This window comes from Plecotus auritus (assembly GCF_963455305.1).
Source record: "Plecotus auritus genome assembly, chromosome: 4".
Lineage (NCBI taxonomy): Eukaryota > Metazoa > Chordata > Mammalia > Chiroptera > Vespertilionidae > Plecotus > Plecotus auritus.
Genome location: NC_137775.1, coordinates 39,054,001 through 39,074,492, shown reverse-complemented (window position 1 = coordinate 39,074,492; position 20,492 = coordinate 39,054,001). Strand labels below are relative to the sequence as shown.

The 20,492-nt window shown below is 43.6% G+C and overlaps 1 protein-coding gene across 1 annotated transcript in view; it reads right to left on the bottom strand.

Annotated features, from left to right (window-relative positions):
- Window positions 1-20,198, bottom strand: part of METTL24 (methyltransferase like 24) — a 79,902-nt gene extending 59,704 nt beyond the window's left edge. The window contains 2 exon segments of the mRNA XM_080664092.1: window positions 19,846-19,974; window positions 19,976-20,198. Of these exon segments, the coding sequence (XP_080520218.1) occupies window positions 19,846-19,974; window positions 19,976-20,152 (306 nt within the window). The 5' untranslated portion in view covers window positions 20,153-20,198.
- Between the last annotated feature and the right edge of the window lie 294 nt (window positions 20,199-20,492).

The following is a 20,492-nucleotide window of genomic DNA, read 5'->3' as shown; positions in this document are numbered from 1 at the left end:
ACAGGCAACAGTACCCAGAAGACAAACTATTTCTAGCTTTAAATTTACTTATTTTGTGCCTGTAGAGAATCACTGTATTCAAAGAAAATTTATGAATAGTCTGCCAACTCCTTTATATTAGAATTGAAGAAAATGAAGCTCAGAGGGGTGAAATGACCTACCAGAGTCACACAGGTGGGAGGAGGCAGGGATGTGGCTCAGACCCAGACCTCTAGGCTGCTAGTCCCATACGTGTCCTGCTACACCATGATGCCTCCCTCCCAGGCCTTGAGTTTTATCTTTCCCATACATAATTTTCCTTTTAATATAGACATTACATGCCCAATAGCAACTTCAGAAGGGATTCCCAGGTAAAAACCACAATAGCTGCCTTGCACTGATACATTTACGAACTTCTTTATATATATGACAGAGAACACACTAAAGTGTTCGCCAGTGGCTCTGAACATGTCATGGATGATGAAACTTCAATGAGTTTAAAAGCAGGATTAGAATGTGGCAGGGGAAAGGATTCAGGCCTTTCTGATAAATGGCAATGGTATGTCTCAGCGGACACAAGGTCAGCCTTAGTCCTTGAATGACAGCAAGAAGCTGAGTCTTCCCCCACTCCTAACCCCCACTGGATGTAGCATTCGCAAGATACAAAGGTTTGCTATTTAATCCACTAAAATTTTGAGGATATTTGTTACTGCAGCATAACCCAGCCTATCTTGACTGATACGGGTACCTCAAAGGCACTGGGTAAAAGATGGTTATCATTATCTATGAGCGCATCCCCACAGAACCTTCCCAATGCCATACCATCAGAGACTGAATGGTAGGATAGAACAGACCATTGGTTATGGAGATTCTCCATTAGGGAAAGAAAAGAGTTATAACCAAGACAATTCACTGCCAAGATAAGACTCAGAGAAGCGAGAAATGCTCAGATAAGTGTATTTCTAGTATCACATGATCTCACTCATCTAGGGGAAATAATGAACAACATAAACTGATGAACAAAAACAGACCCGGAGACAGGGAAGCATCGATGAGACTGTCAAACCTCAGAGGGAAGGTAGGGGAGGGTGGGGGTAAGTGGGGGAGATCAACCAAAGGACTTGTATGCATGCATATAAGCCTAACCAGTGGTCATGGACAACAGGGGGGTGGGGGCATGTGTGGGGAGGGGTTGGGGATGGGAATGGGGGGATGAGGACAAATATGTGATACCTTAATCAATAAAGAAATTAATAAAAAAATAAAGATAAGGACTATAGGACACTCTGATTACAAAACAAACCCTGCTCTGATCTGCTTCCTAATGCATCCTGCCCTAACGTACCTTGCCAGGCTTTTTCCCTCCCATCCAGAATTATCTCATCCACCAATCAGTTCAAATTCCACGCTTTATTCAGAGTGCAGCTCTAGTCCCACGTACTTCCCCCAAAACCCCAATCACTCAAGCCTCTACGATGCGCAAAATAAACTATGCAAAGCAGGTGCTTCACAATTATTGCTTGTACTTCTCATTGTATACTTAAGCAAATGTTTGGTAAAATCTGTTTCAAGTGTGTCAATCTTGTTCTCTCATCAAACCACAAGCCTTGTGAGGACACCATGTGTTTTACTTGTTTTAAACTCCCCCACAGAAATGACTCCTAATGACATTTTTATATTGATTTAAATGCCAGAGAGGAAAGAACATGATATAATTCTTGGGACCGAGGACAATTTTTTTATTACTCTGGAAGAAAGTAGGGAAATTCACTAGCTGACCTTTTTAGTAATACGTTAATCTAGCTAAATATAAATACTCTTTATTTATTTAGGTGGGAATAAATTATTCTAAACTCTAAATGTCTTTGATCCGGCTTTGTTCAAGTTAAAATAATAAAATAAAACCAGAGTTGACAAGCAATTTAGCAGGAGCCCTGAGAGATTCTAAGAAAGCACTGTTAAGAATTTCAAACATTTCATTAAAAATTAACATTTGTTTTGATAGATTTAAAAAAATCTAGCAATTAGAAAATGTAAGCTAAATGTGTATACTAGTATATACCTTAAAATTGTGAAGTTAGGTTTACCCAAATCTATTTGTGAAGAAGAGCACAGAGCTTTCTGTAAGATGCAAGTCTGTTTTCATAATTCCAAAGACTGTTGGCATGTAACCTTGAAAGCATAAATGTTTGCTAATGTAAATTTTATTTGTTAAATGCAGAAAAACTAATTGTTCAGGTAAAGGTGAGAACAATGTTTTCCATGGAGGGCTGATCCCATAAAGCCTTGCAGACATCGACCTTCTCACCACAACTGCTCTGACCCAGTTCGAATCACTCAACCTGCACAACGCCGTGCAGATTCCCTTAAAGGTGAGTCTGTGCATTTCTCCTTGTAGGAATTTATTTTACACATAAAATTAAGTAACTCCACCATACTCTAAGCCATGGTGCACACTTTTTATTTCTTCAATATGTATTGCAGTAGAAGCACTCAACCTGCCTCTACAAAACCCCCGGGGCAGATTAACTGGCTCACAGCATGTTCTCCACCTGTACACTTCTGCTGCCACCAGACCAGCTATAGTTAAATTAAAAAATGTGAAGGATCACTGCTCTGAAGTGAATTCGAGTCCTCACTGCCCTGGTTGTCTGCAGCCCAGAGGAACTGAGAGGCCGAGCACCAGCACTCCCTCCACAGAGCCCTCCAGTTGTATTTTCTTTCTCACTGTTTTTTTCCTCCTAAACTCCAATCTGTTCCTATTTCTCTGCTTCTATTTTTAAATTGAAAAAGTTTGGTTTCGAAATAGCTATAATCTAAGAACTCCTCAGATAGAAGAGAATATTAAATTTTCAATTTCTCTTACTCCACTTATCCCATTCCTGTATGGTTTTGTTATTTTAAAAAAATATATTTTTGGTAAACCTTTAAGAGTACTTTTAATCTGTTTTCCTATTACACTAATGACTTGACCAAACATCTGTGCCTTTATTTTAACTACCAGCATCCCAGCTTGCCTATTTTTTAAAAATAGCCAATTATATATCAATATATGTATTTTTTTCTGTTTCTGTCCCAACACATCACCATCACAATGAAGGATACAAGGTGTGTGTGTTACGGGGGCTCCAATCTGTGCTGGTGATTTGGTTTTATAAATACGAACATGCCTTGTCCAGGAGGAAGGCCCAGGCACTCACATTTTCCAAAACAATTCTCTGTATCCAGGGTACCCAAGTAAATGCAAGCATTTTGGCTTCAAAACTGATGTGGCTGCCTGCTCCTGATTGAGGTTGATGGCCTCTAAGTGAACATTAGCTAACTAAGCCATTTTTTTTATTTCTGTACAAAATGAATATTCACTATTCAAAAGAACATTCCTTATCATAATTATATAATCAGATCCAATTTGTTCTTAAGCAAAGTAAGTCATGTTTGAAATTCCAACCTGACAAAATAGCTAACAATTAATCTCTAAGATATATTGGTTGGCTTAGAAAATACCTAAAATGCCTTAATATCAAACCTAAAATCTAGAGTAATCAACATATTTTTCTGAGATCCAAATTTCAGCATGGAGATAGCCAGAGTATAGAAAAGAAAAAAAATATTAACTCTGACCTCAGCGAATGGGTTATAATCTCTATTTACCTTGAACCAGTTATTTAACAAATTCCCTCCTAGTGAAATGGGAAAAAAACACCACCTCACTCAAAAAGCTATTATGAGAACCACTTGGGGTAACAACAGAGCAAATCTTTGTAAGCTGGGAAGAGTTGTGTAAAAGCAAGAGATTGATATAATTACTGTTCCCTTTAACACAATTGCCCTCCTAAATGTGGGTAAGAATGAAGGCAAGAAAGAAGAACCAAGGGAGCTGAGGTCTAAGCAGAAGAAAAACTCACTCACATAAAAGATGCCATAGGATGACAGGTGCATGGCCACATCTTTTGACAAATCCCTGGTGCTCTGTGTCAGTGTTTTGTGCAAAAAGCTGACGCACTAGGAAGCCAGCAAGCTCACAAGGATGGCAGCTTGAGGTTCTCCCTTATGTGGTAACAGCAGGCTCCTGGGTTCCTACTGCAGGGCTGCATGTGTCTGGCTCTGCCAGGCCTGAGAAGCTGTTGGGAGAGGGAGCAAGAAGTTCACCAGGTGAACCTCTCCTGAGGGGCCAAGCCAGGTGCCTCCTAGAGAAGCAAGCATGTGGACTCGACGTTTCTGCTGAACATGTTCATCGGTGAGCACCACCAGGCTGGAGTCCCAGGGCTCTCTAACAGTTCATCTATATCTGAACAGAGAAAAATGTGTGCTTTCACAACTGTCATTCACTCTATGGGCATCTGAGAATTGTTTAACAGGGATATAATTCACGCACAATAAAATTTACCATTTTAAACAATTGGGTGGCTTTTAATATCCTATCTAATAAAAGAGTAATATGCAAATTGACCATCACTCCAAGACACAAGATGGCTGCCCCCATGTGGCCGAAGATGGCTGCCCCATGTAGACACATGATGGCTGCCACAAGATGGCTGGCAGGGGAGGGCAGTTGTAGGCAGTTGGGGGTGACCAGGCCAGCAAGAAGGGCAGTTGGGGGGGACCAGGCCAGCAATAAGGGCAGTTGGGGGGGACCAGGCCTGCAGGGGAGGGCAGTTGGGGGGACCAGGCCTGCAGGAGAGAGCAGTTAGGGGCAGCCAGGCCTGCAAGGGAGGGCATTTGGGGGGGAACCAGGCCTGCATGGGAGGGCAGATCAGGGCAACCAGGCCTGCAGGGGAGGATAGTTAAGAGTGACCAAACTGGCAGGGGAGAGCAGTTAGGGGTAACCAGGCCAGCAGGGGAGGGCAGTTAGGGACAATCGGACCAGCCGGGGAGCAGTTAGGCATCGATCAGGCTGGCAGGGGAGTGGTTAGGGGTGATCAGGTTGGCAGGCAGAAGCGGTTAGGGGCAATCAGGCAGAGGCAGGCGAGCGGTTGGGAGCCAGCAGTCCTGGATTGTGAGAAGGATGTCCAATTGCCCATTTAGACCTGAACCCAGTGGAATCGGGCCTAAACAGGTGGTCAGACATCCCTCAATGGGTCCCAGATTGGAGAGGGTGCAGGCTGGGCTGAGGGACAACCCCCCCCATGCACGAATTTCATGCACCAGGCCTCTAGTATACACATATTATGCAATCAGCACCACTAATTCCACAATATTTTCATCATCTCAAAAAGAAACCGCATTCCAACAGCATTTACTCCTCATCACCTCCCTCTCCCCGGTCCCTGGATATTTCATTAAAATCGAGTGACGCAATATTTGGGCTTTGGGACTGTTCTCTTTCACTTTGCATATTTTCAAGACTCATCCATGGTGTAGCATGCATCAGGACTTCGTTCCTTTTTATGGCTGAATAGTATTCCATCATATGGATATACCACATTTTGTGTATCCGTTCGTCAGTTGATGGATGTTTGGGTTGCTTCCAACTTCTGGCTATCATGAATAATACTGCTGCTATGACCATCTCTGTACAAGTTTTATATGAACTTGTGTTTTCAATTCTCTTGGGTATATCCCTAGAAGTGCTATTGCTGGGTCATTTCTGGGCACTCTTGAACCTAATGTCCATGTTCACATACTTTGTGTGAACTCATTTCCACGACAGGTGGAAATACAGTTCACCAGCAACCCCAAAAGCCGAAGGAGTAAATGAAGATATGTATGAAAGGAAAAAAGGGTTCTGCATGAAGCAATATATTGCTGCTCCCAAAACACCACTAATAATCTGTTTCCCCTATATTATAAAACTGCAGTAGCCATAGCTAGGATGAGGGGATAAGTTGGCACAATCCTAATAATAAAAACAATCAACATATAATGAATGCTTTCTATATCCAAGGCACTGGGGTGAGCACGTTATGTGAATTGTCTAACAGTCCAGAGGATGGGAGAAACATGATTTTTTAAAACAAACACTGATGGCAGCCAATTGTGCCTTCCTACCAGAGTGGTATAATCCATCTCTAGGCCGGACCAGTAGGAGAAGGGAACACACAGGAAGCTAAACTGCCTAAGGAAGGAAATAACATGTATTTGGAATTTGTTTGCTGGAAGCTCAAGAGAGTAGGTTGGGCAGCAGGAAATTGAAGGCTTGAAAATGGAAGAAAGGGATTGATGTGTAGATAAGAGAAGACAGGATCAATGGTACAATCTAGGAAGAAAGAAATCATCAATGGCAAAAAAAAAACTTCAACCAAAGTTCAATTTTCAGTTGATTTCTGTTTTGAACTCCCTCTATGACCCTGAAACCTTCAGTAAGGCCTGTGTTGGCGTCACTCTGGGGGATAAAAGAAGTGGGCAGTGTGGAGCAGGAGGAGGAAGCAGTGACCAGAGGTGAAACACTGAGCTAGGAGCCGGAATTCAGAGACAGTGACCAGGAAATGTAAGCCCCAGACATTACCAGGACACTGGAGGGGAAGTACCAGATCTCTCCCAGCACATGGCTCAAGCCGTTTTAATGTAAGTGTTAAGGGAAAGGCTGACTCCAGAAGCTGGAAAAGATGGAGTCAATCTGCCCAACCAGCCCATACTTGTTTTAGAAAAGGTGGGCAACAGCCCTAACCAGTTTGGCTCAGTGGATAGAGTGTCGGCCTGGGGACAGAAAGGTCCCAGGTTCGATTCCGGTCAAGGGCATGTACCTTGGTTGCGGGCGCATCCCCAGTGGGAGGTATGAAAGAGGCAGCTGATCGATGTTTCTCTCTCATTGATGTTTCTAGCTCTCTATCCCTCTCCCTTCCTCTCTGTAAAAAAATCAATAAAATATATTTTTAAAAAAAGAAAAGGTGGGTAACAGACAGAAAAAAGTAAACACCAAGATTTAAATCACTTTAATCTCCTACATGGAAATGGCCTCCTAACAAAGAACCTGCAGACTCTGTGATGACATTCCCACGAAGGGTGAGAGTATCCGAACATTTGCTCGGTGTCCCTGTAGGAAATCTAGGACCATTCTTCTCAGGCTGCAGATGGGAAAACTCTAGCACAAGCATCTCATGGATTTGATTGGGTTCACTGCAGGTCAGTGATCAGTGGTCACCCTCACCTCAAACAGTCACAGTTGCGTGGCCCTGAGGACATTTCCACAGCAGGGGTTGGAAAATATTTTCGGGAAGAGCCAGATAGTAAATAGGTTAGACTCTGTGAGCCAAGAAGCAAAATCAAGGATATTAAATAGACATTTATATAACCAGAGAGAGGACAAGTTTCCACATTTTTATTGATGAAATTCAAAATAATTGCACACATTTTTTGTGATACAGATCCAATGAGGAAAATGGAAATATTTTTTTTCTGGAGAGTATTTTGCTTCATTGGGGTTCAAAGTTAGTGTTTCCTAACATCAAATCAATTGCAAATGTTCATCCATAGAATCCATTCTTAGCTCATGAGCTGTATAAAAATAGGTACAGGCCAGATATGGCTCCAGATCGCTGGTATAGTCACCACTGTCTGAAGCAAAGTCAACGTTGGGTGCTGTGCTCCAAGAATCTGTAGTGTAATCCTACCCTCATTCAGAAATTAGAGACCTGAAGGAGACTTTGGAATAGTTCTCAAAAGACTCAGATGTTCCTCAAACACAAGGGTCTAGTACCCCACTGATTGAAATAACCATTCTTTCAGCCAATACTTACTGAGCACCTACTATGTGTTGGTACTATCATAGGCACTGGGGATATAATGGGGAGCAGGACAGATGAGCTCCCTATCTTCAAAGGGGACAAGACTGCAAAATAAGAATTTAAAAAATATTAAATGTCAGAGTGGGAATGCCATAAGAGAAAATACTAGGAGAGTGACTGGGTAAGGAGCTACTTTGGATAAAATAATTTCGTAAGAGTTCCTTTTTCTCAACATTCTTATTAATCCTTGTTTTAGCAGACATTTTGCATTTTTTCCAATATTATGGGTGTGTGTGTGTGTGAGAGAGAGAGAGAGAGAGAGAGAGAGAGAGAGAGAGAAATAGAATCCCATTGTATTTTGATTTGCTTCCCCTGTTTATTGGCAGGGTGAATCATCTCTCTGTGAGTTCATACTCTCTCTTTTCCATAGATGGATAGAAAAATAGTCTTCCAGGTTTCCTCTTCTATTAGTTCCTGGTTAATTCCCTGCTTGTTTTTCTTTTCAGTTGTCTTTTTCTTACTGTTTTGTTGGTGTTCTTTTAAAATTTAGGATATTAATCCTTTATTGGTGATATGTACTGCAACTATTCTCTCCCAGCCTATGGCTTGTCTTTTAACTTTGTGGTGTCTTTTGTTTACAAGAAGATTTTAGCTGGTAAATATCTGGTAAATAGGCTACTTTGTGTGAGACTTGGTTATTAGCTGCCTCTCTTGGTGGGCAATTTGAAAAAGTCACCGATTTTGAGTTTGAACCTTCGGTCCATGCTATGTCTTTCTTGCCCAAATGTATTAATGTCCCAGGGCCCTGGCTTCCCCGTCTACAAAATGAAGACACTTCCTACCTTGCAGATTTGTTGTGAGGATTAAATAAAAGAATATATGCAACTCCCCTAGCACAGTGGTCCCCTCCTACCCCACTCTTAACTTGTGCACTTCTTGAAGGCCTTATATTCCCCATAATACCATGTGCAGGGTCAGTACTTAGATCTTGTTTATGGTGTTGGTTAAATTGAGTTTGTCTTTAATGCATATAAAGTTCCAAGTATAATTATATGCACTTAATTGACTAAAATGTGGACGACAGGGCCAGAATAACAGTTTAGTGAGATTACTCCACTGGGCTCCCTTGATCTAACGAAGTAGCAGAGTTATAGTAAGTGGTACAGTTAATGAGATTTGTAAACATTCTTTTGAATGAAAGTTATATTATGAAAGCGAGGAAACACATTTATACAGCCAACCCTGACACAGACAAAAATTATTTAACATGTTGTAACAGAGATTTGTAATTAGTTTTGAGGGGGAAGAAATCATAAGCCAATGTGAAAGGTAAGCCTCAACCATTTTATGATAAATTACTTATATGGGGAATAAATTTACAATAAAAATGCTAACAAAATTTTACTAGTTACTGCTGGCTTTTATTTAAGATTTTAAAAATATATCTTCTAGCTCCTCTGATTGCTGAGCATATTACATATGCTTTAAATTTCAAGAATAATAAGAGGAATACTAAAAATCCAATGAATATTGGGCTTTATACCTCACAGATAAACATACCTGTATCTTTTTTTTTAAGCCAGTTTCTGTCTTTGTATTATTATTAATATTATTATTATTATTATTATTAGAGAGGAAGGGAAAGAAAGAGAAACAACGGGAAACATCGATCAGTTGCCTTCTGTACGTGCCCCCACCAGGGATCAAACCCACAATCCAGGCATGTGCCCTGACCAGGAATTGAACCTGCAACCTTTCAGTGCACAGGATGACGCTCAACCAACTGAGCCACTGTGGCCAGGCCATACCTGTATCTTTTTTATGCCTAGGAGCCCACATCCCTCCAACAACAAAGGGTTGAACAAGACAATCTTCACTTACTGAGCTATCCCACAGGCCAGGTGCTTTCACCTACATACTGCTGTTTAATCTTCACAATAGCGCTGTGAGTTACACACTACATACCACTTTTTTACAGAGGAATAAACTGAAATTCAGACAGGGTGTGCCACTTGTCCATATCCAGTAACTGGGGGAACAGAATTTTAACTCCTGCCCTTGAGTGTGAAAATATGACACCATCTTACTCAAAACAGACAAAAACAAACTAAAAATACATACTGTCATATCGGGCACAACAGCAAACAAGAATATTGCCTCTGATCTGTTGCCAGATTCTGAATACACATTTGAAAGTCTTTCAACTTGCTCCAACTAAACTTGAATAAGTGATCACCAGGAAGATGGACTTACACATGGAGCTTCATTCATCTCACCAGAGGCCTTCGGCTCATTTACACTCATGACTTTATTTACTCAAATAATTTGCTTTTTTTCTGGAGGAGAGAAAAAAAGGCCTGCAGACCATCATCCCATCACTGCTCTGTGCAAAAAATCCAACATAAATAATGTCAACAAGAATTATTGTATTTAAAAAACTCCAGGACACATCACAGCACTGTTTATAAGAGGTAAATAGAGGCTTGTTTTATTTCACTGTTCTGCTGAATTCAGTTGTTTGCTTCAGTTCAGATCGAAGCCCCTGGAAGAGCTTCCCATGCTTTATATAATACTGCCGAATGTGCATATTTAGCGAGGCATTCAAGACAGCCAGCCTGAAACATCACCGAGAGGATGTCCATTGGTATGGATGAGCGAAGGGTACTGGGGTGGCTGTCAGCTCTGCTCAGAAAATGTTTCCAGCTCTCTGACTCCTGCCCTCTTGCACTGGGTGGGGCCCAGCAACCAGCTACGGCCTCTGGATTGTGAGCAGGAGTGCTGTGTGGCTTCCAGCCAGGCATTTCCTAAAGCCATTGGAGACCCCCAGCGCACTCACCCCTCTGTGGAGGTGACAGGCAATATTCCAGCTGGTGGCTGTACTGCCAGTCTGGGGTCCAGAGAGAGGACGATGACAGCACAGAGCAGCAGCATCCCACCCCCGCCAACTGGCAATGGATACAGAGCATGAGCAAGAACTACATCTTCGTTACGATGGGCCCTGAGATTTGACGGTTGTTTGTAATCACAGCATAAACTGCTCCCCCCCAGCCCCCCGCCCGCCGCCGGCCCTATACCCTACCCAAATGGCATCATGAAAAAGGGCTTCGTGTTTCTAGTGATAAGTTAGCAGATTTGGGAAATTTAGTATCTGATGCTAAATGTTATAATCTTGTCAGGGAAAGGTCCCTCAGCCCACAGGTCACTTGGACCCAAATCATCACGTCCCAAAATCTGAATTAAACAGGCCAAGCAAAATTGAAGAGAGAAAGTTACAGCTGTAACCTTCGGAACTGTCAGTTCTAACCTACTGATCTGTCAAAGTTCTTAGTTGTAAACAATAGAAACCACTCTGGCTAGTTAAGTAGAAAATAAATTGATTGAAGATTTATTCACTTATGGAATCTTAAGGGCAGAAATACCACTCTACGTGCCGGTGTAGACTGCACCACCCCGCCGCTGGGCACACACCAGGGTTGGGTGCTTCTGCTAGAATCTTGGCCGCCATGCTACTCCGTGGTCCCTGTGCCACTCACATTTCTAAGGTACAATCCAAACTCTGATGTAGGTGTTTCCGAATGGTGAGGCCTAAAGTGCACTAGGCGCAAGGAAAAGTTGGAAAAAGTACTTTTTGGCTTTTTTCTTAGGAAGGCGGAGAATTCCTCAACCCAAGAAGGAAATCCAAAGGTGTGACAAAAAAGAACGATAAATAGCCACTTCACCTGTGGTAATGGGTAATATGGACAACTAAGGTCTTCAGTGCTCATGTCAGTCCGTAAGTCCCAAGAGCCTTCCTGGTTTCCACAGCTCTTCCTTCAGTTCTACCCAGGACCCTTTCCATGAATCCCTATTTTTACCATTTTTACTAGTTTCAGTTGGGTTCTGTCACTTGCAACCCAGAGTCCAGATACAGAAGTAACCAGACTTAAAGAATCCAAAACTAGCAAGCTGCAAACAGGGCTCTAAATGTTCAGATGCTCTGGAGACGTTTTCAACTCTTTGTGTGTGTGTGTGAAGTACCTTCCCACATTTACGGGGCGCGGGGGGGGGGGGGGGGGGGGAGGGGGGCGCGTGGCGGGGAGGAGGTTTCAAAAAAGGCAAGACTCTAACTTTGGTTTGAGAACTCTAATTGGGATCATGGGCTGCATACTGATTATATTTACTTTCTCTATTTAAAGTCCTCATAAATAACTTTTCCTAAGCAAACAAACAAACAACAAAACATTGCATCTACATAGATCTTGTGTGCATATATACCCACCTCAATAAAAATATCAGAAGTATAGACAAGCTGCCAACTTACTGCCAAATGCCACCTGGAAATGAGGTTATCTATAAGAATACATCTAGGCCCTAACCGGTTTCGCTCAGAGGATACAGCGTCGGCCTGCGGACTGAAGGGTCCCAGGTTCGATTCCAGTCAAGGGCATGTACCTTGGTTGCGGGCACATATCCAGTAGGGAATGTGCAGGAGGCAGCTGATCGATGTTTCTCTCTGATCAATGTTTCTCTCTCATCAATGTTTCTAACTCTCTATCCCTCTTCCTTCCTCCCTGTAAAAAAATCAATAAAATAAAAAAAAAGAATACATCTAGACAGAGAAATAGTTAACCAATAAAAAAAATACACATACACACAGAATCATAAATGCTAGGCTTGGGTATTATTAAAAACAAACCAAGACAAAACAAAAAAACTATGCTCTATTTCTAGGTGCTCATGCTCAAGATCCCTGCACTGGACTAGTTAAAATAATGGAATAAAATATGGGAAAAACAAAATCCTATGGGCTAAACTGTGCAATAATTTACTGAATAATTAAGGAATGTCAAGGACTTGACTTCATGGGGTAACTTAGAGAAGGTTTCCCCTTTCCCTAAAAATGGCTTTGAGGACAGGGAGGCAGGTCTTAGGCTCTTTATGGCTTGTGGCTTGAGCTGGTTGATCCAGGGTGTACTAAGAGACTGAGCGGGGAGTCGAGTGAGGGAGGTGAGTCTTGTTATGGTAGCACTTTAGGGAGATGGTTAAAGAAAACCGGGATTTCCAGAGCAGCCCTATTCCTGCTCTCCTTCACATGCTGGTCAGTTAACTCTTCTTCCAATTCAGTGAGGTTTCCCAATAAATTTATTCAATTCTGTGTTTTTTTTCTTAAGCTAGGCCAGGGTCCATCCATTTTTCTTATTTACAACCAAAAGAAGATTACATTAAACATACTCCCCTACAATCTTATCCACCCCAGCATCTAACTTGAGTCTTGGATAACTCATCTTTACTAGGAATGACTTAAAAGGACCTTTAGCTTTTGCAAATCTATGTGCCACGCTGCCACTGAGTTTAGCAGCCGTAACCTCACGGGGAAAATATCTGGCTAACTGTTGATTTTGACATCTGGCTCAGGGGTCGCAACTTCAACTGCCTTCAGAGGTCAGACAGTTCATGTAAATGGAGAGAGAGCTGAGCTGGACTCCACTAAACACTATATGCCTCATCTAAAGATGTGTATGTTCAAATACTTAAAACACTGTGTGGCTCCAACAAAATTCTTTATGGTCAAATTTACCTCCTGGGCCATCAACTAACAACCCATCTTGCTTTTAGTTTAAATTACAGATGGTCTTGTAGACTCATAAAACTCAATTTTGTTTCTATCATTTGAGCAGAATAAAAATGCTTCTTAGACAACAAATTTTCTCCTCCTCTATTAGCAGAAAACTCCTTTGATTATTAATGGAACCAATGTGAGGTGTCTAGAGAACTCCAGGGATGCTTTTAAAAGAAGCTGAGAAAATTGATATAAATGGCTTTTCACGAAAATAGCCCTGAAAGCAAAGAAAGAGGCCACAGCCCCTCCAAAGCCAAAGCAAAGGCTTTAAGGCAAAGAAAGCAGTGCTGAAAGGCATCCACAGGCACATGAAAAAGAAGATCCACACGTCACCCACCTTCCGATGTCACCCCAAGACATTGCAGCTCTGAGGGTAGCCCACATATCCTCGAAAGAGCACCCCCAAAAGAAAATAAGCTTTACCACTATGCTATCATCAAATTCCCCGACTACCGAATCAACCATGAAAAAGTAGAAGGCAACAATACACTTGTGCTCACTGTGAACGTTAAGACCAATAAGCACCACATCAAACTGGCTGTGAAGAAGTTCTATGACATTGTCATGGCCAAGGTCAACACCCTGATCAGGCCTCATAGGGAAAAGAAGACACAAGTTTGACTAGCTCTTGATTATGTTTTGGATGCTCCCAACAAAATGGTGATCATCTATCTAAACGGAGTCCAGCCAGCTACTTCTAAATATTAAAGAAATTTCACTGTAAAAAAGAAATTTCCTATAAATAGAACCATTTTAAATGGAATCAAAGCCACCATCCCAGAGGAAAGGTTTTGCACGTCTTGTTCCTTGAAACTTTGGAACGTTTGACATGGGCAAAATAACCTTTGGACTGGGTCAAGCCAACACTGTTTTACAAACAACTGTTTGTAAAGCTAACAGGAAAGCAGACCTCCTCTCACAAGGACTGATAATTGTGAACATTCTTCAGAATCAGTAACCAGCCATGTATAGCTAAAGAGTAACTCAGCTTGTTAACACCAACAGACATTTCTTTATTCTATTCATGTAATTATTTGCCTCCCTTTTCTCATTAAAAAACCCTTTGCCTTCACCCCATCACCGGAACACTATTTGAGCTTCTGCCTGAATCTGTGTTTCCCAAATAGCTACTCTTAAGATCTCAAATAAACACTTGTTGCCTTTCGCTTTGGACTTTATTTTTTAGGTTAACAAAGCTTATCAACGCTGGAAGATTCCAGCCTTGGTGTGTGTCTTGGGGTAAATGAAGCAGGCTCCGGTTACTGTCTATGAATTACAGAATGAAGAGCCAAACTACTTATAAGCACAAAGACTCCAAAGGTATCCCAGCACAGATGGGAAACTAAAATGCCTACCACCCTTGACAGTCTCCAGTTTCACTACCTAGTTCTGCTTCTCTTCACAGACTAAGAAAGAAATCCAATTCAAGAAAGCTGATAAGGCTTCCCATTCCTTGGAGAAAATGGGCTGGACAAACTGCTCTCAAAAACCAAAAAGCTCCACCACCAATTGTTGAAAAACAATGGCGCCTCCTTCAGCTGTTCTTTTGCCCACAGACTGCTCTCTGAGGGACTGGGGTTTGGAAGGAGCGCAGAGGCCTATTCCCCATCTAAGGCACATCAAAGTTTTATTCAAAACCTGTCTTTCTCTCCGTGAAACTAAGCAACTGCTATTTCACACCCACATACTGCTGGAGAGCATTCAATTACCCTCAATGACTTTGTTTAAAATGAAAAGGCTTTGCCTCCTGAGGACAGTGTGAGAGGATTGATTAACGTTGTTCCTGAAGGACAGAAGTGTAAGTACACAGAAAGATCCTAAGTACTGGAAACTACCGCTGGGCCATATTTGACAAGCAATTCAAACCTACCTTCAAGGTTTTTCCGTAAAGAATAAGGACTTTTAAGGCAATTGGACACATCAAGGGGCACAGATGCCATTTTCTTCCTCTTCCTTTCCGATGATAATCACAGAATTAGAAAACTAAGAGGAGGAGAGAAGTGATGAAGAACGGCCAAATTTTGCCATATGGTTTTTCAGGAGAAGAGGAAACATTTTTTTTTTCTTCTGACACATTGTTCCAAGGGATCTGTGACCAACAAACCAAGCCAGCACATTGCCGGGTTCTGTGACTCAGAAGTCACTTTTCTATCCAACATGTTAAATGTCAAGGAAAATACCTTCGATAAGAGAGAAGAACTTCCTTCAGGAAGCTTGGCTCCTGTGTGAGTGCCTCTCCTGCACAAATGAGCTATAGGTTTTTGCTGCTGTCGTTTAGGTGGATTGCCAACTGCCCCAGACTTCATAAAGAAGCATAAATCATGGAGAAATGTATCTTAGTCCTCTATAAATGCCCCCCAAAAGTACTTTACCCATGTAATCATAGTCGATGTCTGTTTAAGGGGGGAAAGATCAGAAAGAGACACAGACAGAAAACAGAGAGAAGGGAAAGAAAGAAAAAGAATTACAGTGATACTTTGATGCATGTATAGTATGCAGAATCAGGAGACCAAAAGCCCTGGCTGAATGCTTAAAGCCTCGGTACTATACAAAAATGTATGGGTTCCACGCTAGTCCTAACCCAAAAGGGCAGCATTTATCCATCATTATCAGGAGCCCTCAGTTCACACTGCTCTGAGATCAGAACCCCTGATGTGAAAGGGGGTTTAACATGGAGAGTTAGTTCTTGCATGGCTTGCTGAAAGAAGGGATGAAGTGAGGACCACACTTCTCTTTTTTATAATGATTGTTTTCTTTAAGAGAAGCATAAGCTATGATCAAGGTGGCAATATAATCACTGAATTTTTGTTCCTCTAACAAAGAAAGCATGTTGACAAGAAACACTCAGCAAACCAATTATTTCATGCAGGTTTTCATCCATCCAGAAAGCCATCCTCAAAATAGATGGAACTTTTTCTCCTTCACCAACCAGTCTGGTAGGTGCCTATGGCAAGTACCCAAGAACCTAATTAACATTGTTTATTCTCAACAAACAAAAATTAAGTAAAATAAGATCCAAGGAGTTCAACACACAACTTCCAAACTTTAACTTTATGAATTATTTAACAGTGCATTCCACTTCTATGTCAGCACATCTTGATGGTAGGCTAAGGCAGAACAGGATTGGTCCCCCAGGAAGATAAGGGATGTTGTGTCTGTTCCCAGAAGTGGGAGAACAGGTCAGATAACTGTTTTTTCCAGTTTTGAGGAACATTTTAATCCAACTTTTAAAAAAAATGGAAAAATGAAACAAATTCAAGACTCCCACTATCTAGGAATTTGGGAAAGTTAGAATGTATACCCTGAAAGTAAGTAAATAAATAACTAAATAGCCAGGGAGAAGGAAATCCAGGGAGAATTTTTCCTTAGGAGGCTAAAAAGATTCTATTTTAAAAATAGGAATAAACTCACTCCTTTCTTATATTTTTTAAACCAAAAACATTAGGGTCATGCACAATAGATTAAAGTAGATTCTTCTATGTGTTACACAAGAGTGTAAGCATTTTTCAGGAGTAAGCATTTACTAGGCATCACTTTAGGAAGCACAATCCTTTCCATCAAGAACAACTCTGGAAACAAAACATTCCATCTGAAATGGATTACCAGGTCACAACATGTGCAGAGCAACTCACACAGTGGGAATGCATTTCTGTTGTCATCTCAAATTGGGGGAAGTGCAGCATAGAAGAAGGATTGATATTGGGAAGGTTTCCAAGCAACATCTTTGAGCTGAGTGTTCAAGGATGGAAAGAAAATAGGTTATAACAACAGATCACATTTGGGGAATGGCTGAGGCTGAAGACTTGGAACAGATTAGTGAAAATCAAAGCTACCATCATTGATTGTTTACAACACACCAAACTCTCTACCAGGGCTGAGGAACATCTGGCCTGCAGGCCATATAACGCCCACAAAATCATTTTGTCTGGCCCTGCCAAGGCATTAGGGGTGAGTTAATTAAATGTTTGATCAAAATAGCAGGCTAATTTTCAAGTTGATACTTTTGTATGGCCCAAAAATGGTATTATAAATATCCAAATGTATTATGCTAAGCGAAATAAGCCAGTCAGAGAAAGATAAGTATCACATGATCTCACTCATAGGTGGACTCTAATGAACAAAATAAACTGATGAACAAAATAGATCTAGAGACATAGAACCATGGAACAGACTGGTGAATATTAGAGGGGAGGGGAGGGTGGGGGAGGAGAGATTAACCAGGGAATTTATATGCATATATGCATAGCCCATGGATACAGACAATAGTGCGGTGAAGGCTTGGAAGGGGTTGAGGGGAGGAGGGGGCTCAATGGGGAAAACAAATAAAGGGGGCATCTGTAATACTTTCAACAAAAAAGATAAAATAAATAAATATCCAAATGGCCATTGGCAGAAAAAAAGTTCCCCACCCCTGCTCTATACAAATATTCCCTTTTGTTTTTTCTAACTTAATTTTAATAAAACTGAGCCCCAGGGCTCAGACTCAAATCTCTCATCTTTGTTAGCCACCCTCACTCCCTAGTTGATCTCTATAGTCTCATAGCTTTAGTGACACTGTGCACTGATGACCCCCACATTTCTATCTTCAACCTGGACATGTCCTCCAGCTACAGACTTGTATGTCCAACTGCCTGACATTTCCTCCTGGATGTCTAAAGGCTATCTCAAACTCAACATGTTTAAAACCAAATTCCTGACTTCCATCCATTCCTTCCAAAACAAAAAACTAGACGACGGCGGCAACAGAAAACCACTCCTCCCTCACCTACCTTCAGAATATATCCAGAACCGACTACCTCTCACACCTGCACTTCTACCACATCTCTGAGCCACCGCCATCGCCAGCCTGGATCACTGCAGCCTCCTAAAGGTGGTGGATATGAACTTCCTCTCCAGTGAGCCTCCGAGTCTGTGCATTCCAAACTCTCCCACTTGTAGGACAGGCTCCAGTTGTAGACACTTTGTCTGAAGTAGAGACTAAGAGCGATTCTTGGACAGGTGACAACAGGAACAATGGAGGCTAAGAGCGGCTGTGACATGAAGAGTGCCGAGTGGGGTAGACGGTATCAAGGATGGGACATTTGAGAATATCCAGAGAGACAAAAGAGCCTGAACTCGTAAGAAATATCAAGTCCTAGGTCAGTGGTCAGCAAACCGTGGCTCTTTGGCCCCTTGAGTGTGGCTCTTCCACAAAATACCACGGCCTGGGCGAGTCTATTTTGAAGAAGTGGCGTTAGAAGAAGTTTAAGTTTAAAAAATTTGGCTCTCAAAATAAATTTCAATCGTGGTACTGTTGATATTTGGCTCTGTTGACTAATGAGTTTGCCGACCACTGTCCTAGGTCAAATGTTCCTTCTCAGTTAGCCTTTCTTGACTCCACAGGTAGAGGTCAAGACCGCAATGACAGCATTGGTCACATTACGGGAGGCCTGTGCTGAGCGTCTCCCCATCTAGACTTTGAACCCATTTTGTACCCCCAGCACCTGCTGCAACGTCTGGGACCTGGTAAGCCCTTGGCAAAGTGTGTTGGATGCATAACATGGTACCATGGAACTTGCATTAGGAACATGGAGAAGAAGTGGCTGCATTCCTCTGGAAGTGAGGCTTTGGAGATAGAAAAACGTATTTGAGTTTATCCAGGAAGGTAACACGGATGGGAGTACAATGGTGGGAAAAGAGAGAGGGCAAAGGCTTGAAGAGGAGGTGAAAGAAATAATGGGGGAGGTGAAAGAAATAATATGAAAAAATAGGTGAGAACTAGGAAGCTAAAGGAGGTCAAAGGAAGAGTTTTTCTCATTCCCCCAGAGGGTGGTGAGGAAGGGGAAGAGGGATGCTTAAAAGAAAAAAGCCAAGCAACAAAGAGGACTCGGTTCAGGTTGATGGGTATAAGCACCAGGCAAGCTCATACCTGCAGTTCTCAGTCTTCTCACTCCCAAGTACCAGGTAAACCACTGAGCTCCAAAAGGAGGGTGGGAGGCCAGAGGCTTCCTAATCTGAGGTTAAAACGGGGCTACTTGGTGAGGTGTGAGCCCAGAGGTTAAAGAGGTAGCAAGAGCAAACCCACGCTATTGCTTCAGTCCTCCAGGTTCAAATGAACTCCGCATTAAGTGGTGCGGGAGCTCAACTTCTCGCCCCGCGCCAGCCTCCCGCCGTCTGTGGTGTAATTCAAGGGCGGTTCGCTGCAAAGTGGACCACCTTCACCGCGAGGAAGGTGGTGGGAAAGCAATTCACAGTGCACACAGACCCGGTTTTGTCCAGGCCTCGAGGAGAAAGTTGGGGAAAGTACAGAATATAGACAAAATCACAACTTCTTCCTTGTCAGTGCCCATCACCCCTCCCGTCCCCTCACTCAAATGTACGTGAGAAGCAGGACTCCGTCCCGGGACGCCAGCAAACAGGCTGTATGTGCACGGGCTCTGCTCAGCCCCGCTTCGCTGCAGTGAACGACGCCCCAGTGGGGCCGCTCAAGGAGCGCAGGGTTAAGGCTTTGGGACGGTCCCAGTGGGCCGGCCGGCGAAGCCCGAGCGGAGGGCCCCGCAGCGCGGTCGAGAAGGGGGGTTTGGGTCTAGAGTCGAGCCCAAGACTGCACGGTTTGCAACTGACCTTCCGACGGGGGTGCCCGCGCGGGGCGCAGCACCCCGTCTCCAGCGTCCCGCTCCCGCCGCCCCCGCGCGGGGCCCGGCGCCCACTGCGCACGTAGGTCACCTGCCTCCTGCTGGCGCCGCGCGGGGGGGCCGGGCGCGGGCGGCAGGTGCGGCGCGGGCGGCCGGGGCGGGGCGCTGCGGGCTGGGGGCGGAGGGCCGGTGCGCCGCAGCTCCGCGCAGAGCCGCAGGCCCAGCAGCAGCGCGGCGCCCAGCAGACAGCGGCTCAGGGGGCTGCAGCCCCTCCCGGGCGGCCTCTCCCTCGCCATGGCCGGGCCGACCTCAGGGCTGCGTTCGGCGGCCCTCGCGAGGCACCCGCCCGCCCGCAGCAGGGATGTGGCCCCGCGGTCCCGAGCTGCCAACTGTGGGAACACCCCTGCCGGCCAGGGCGCGGGCTCGGACCCGCCTCCCTTCCTCGCGTCCAAGGAAGCCTCGGCGTAACCTTATCCATCCCAGCCGAGCGCAACGGCCGCTGGAAGGGCGAGGCGTGGAGGGACCAGGCGGGGTCCCGGGGTGCAGGCGGCTCGGCTGGGCAAGACCCCAAGCCCAGCCTCACCTCGCGGGGGAGGTGGGAGGAGGGGACCCTGAGGAGGCTCACTCCGGCCCGGC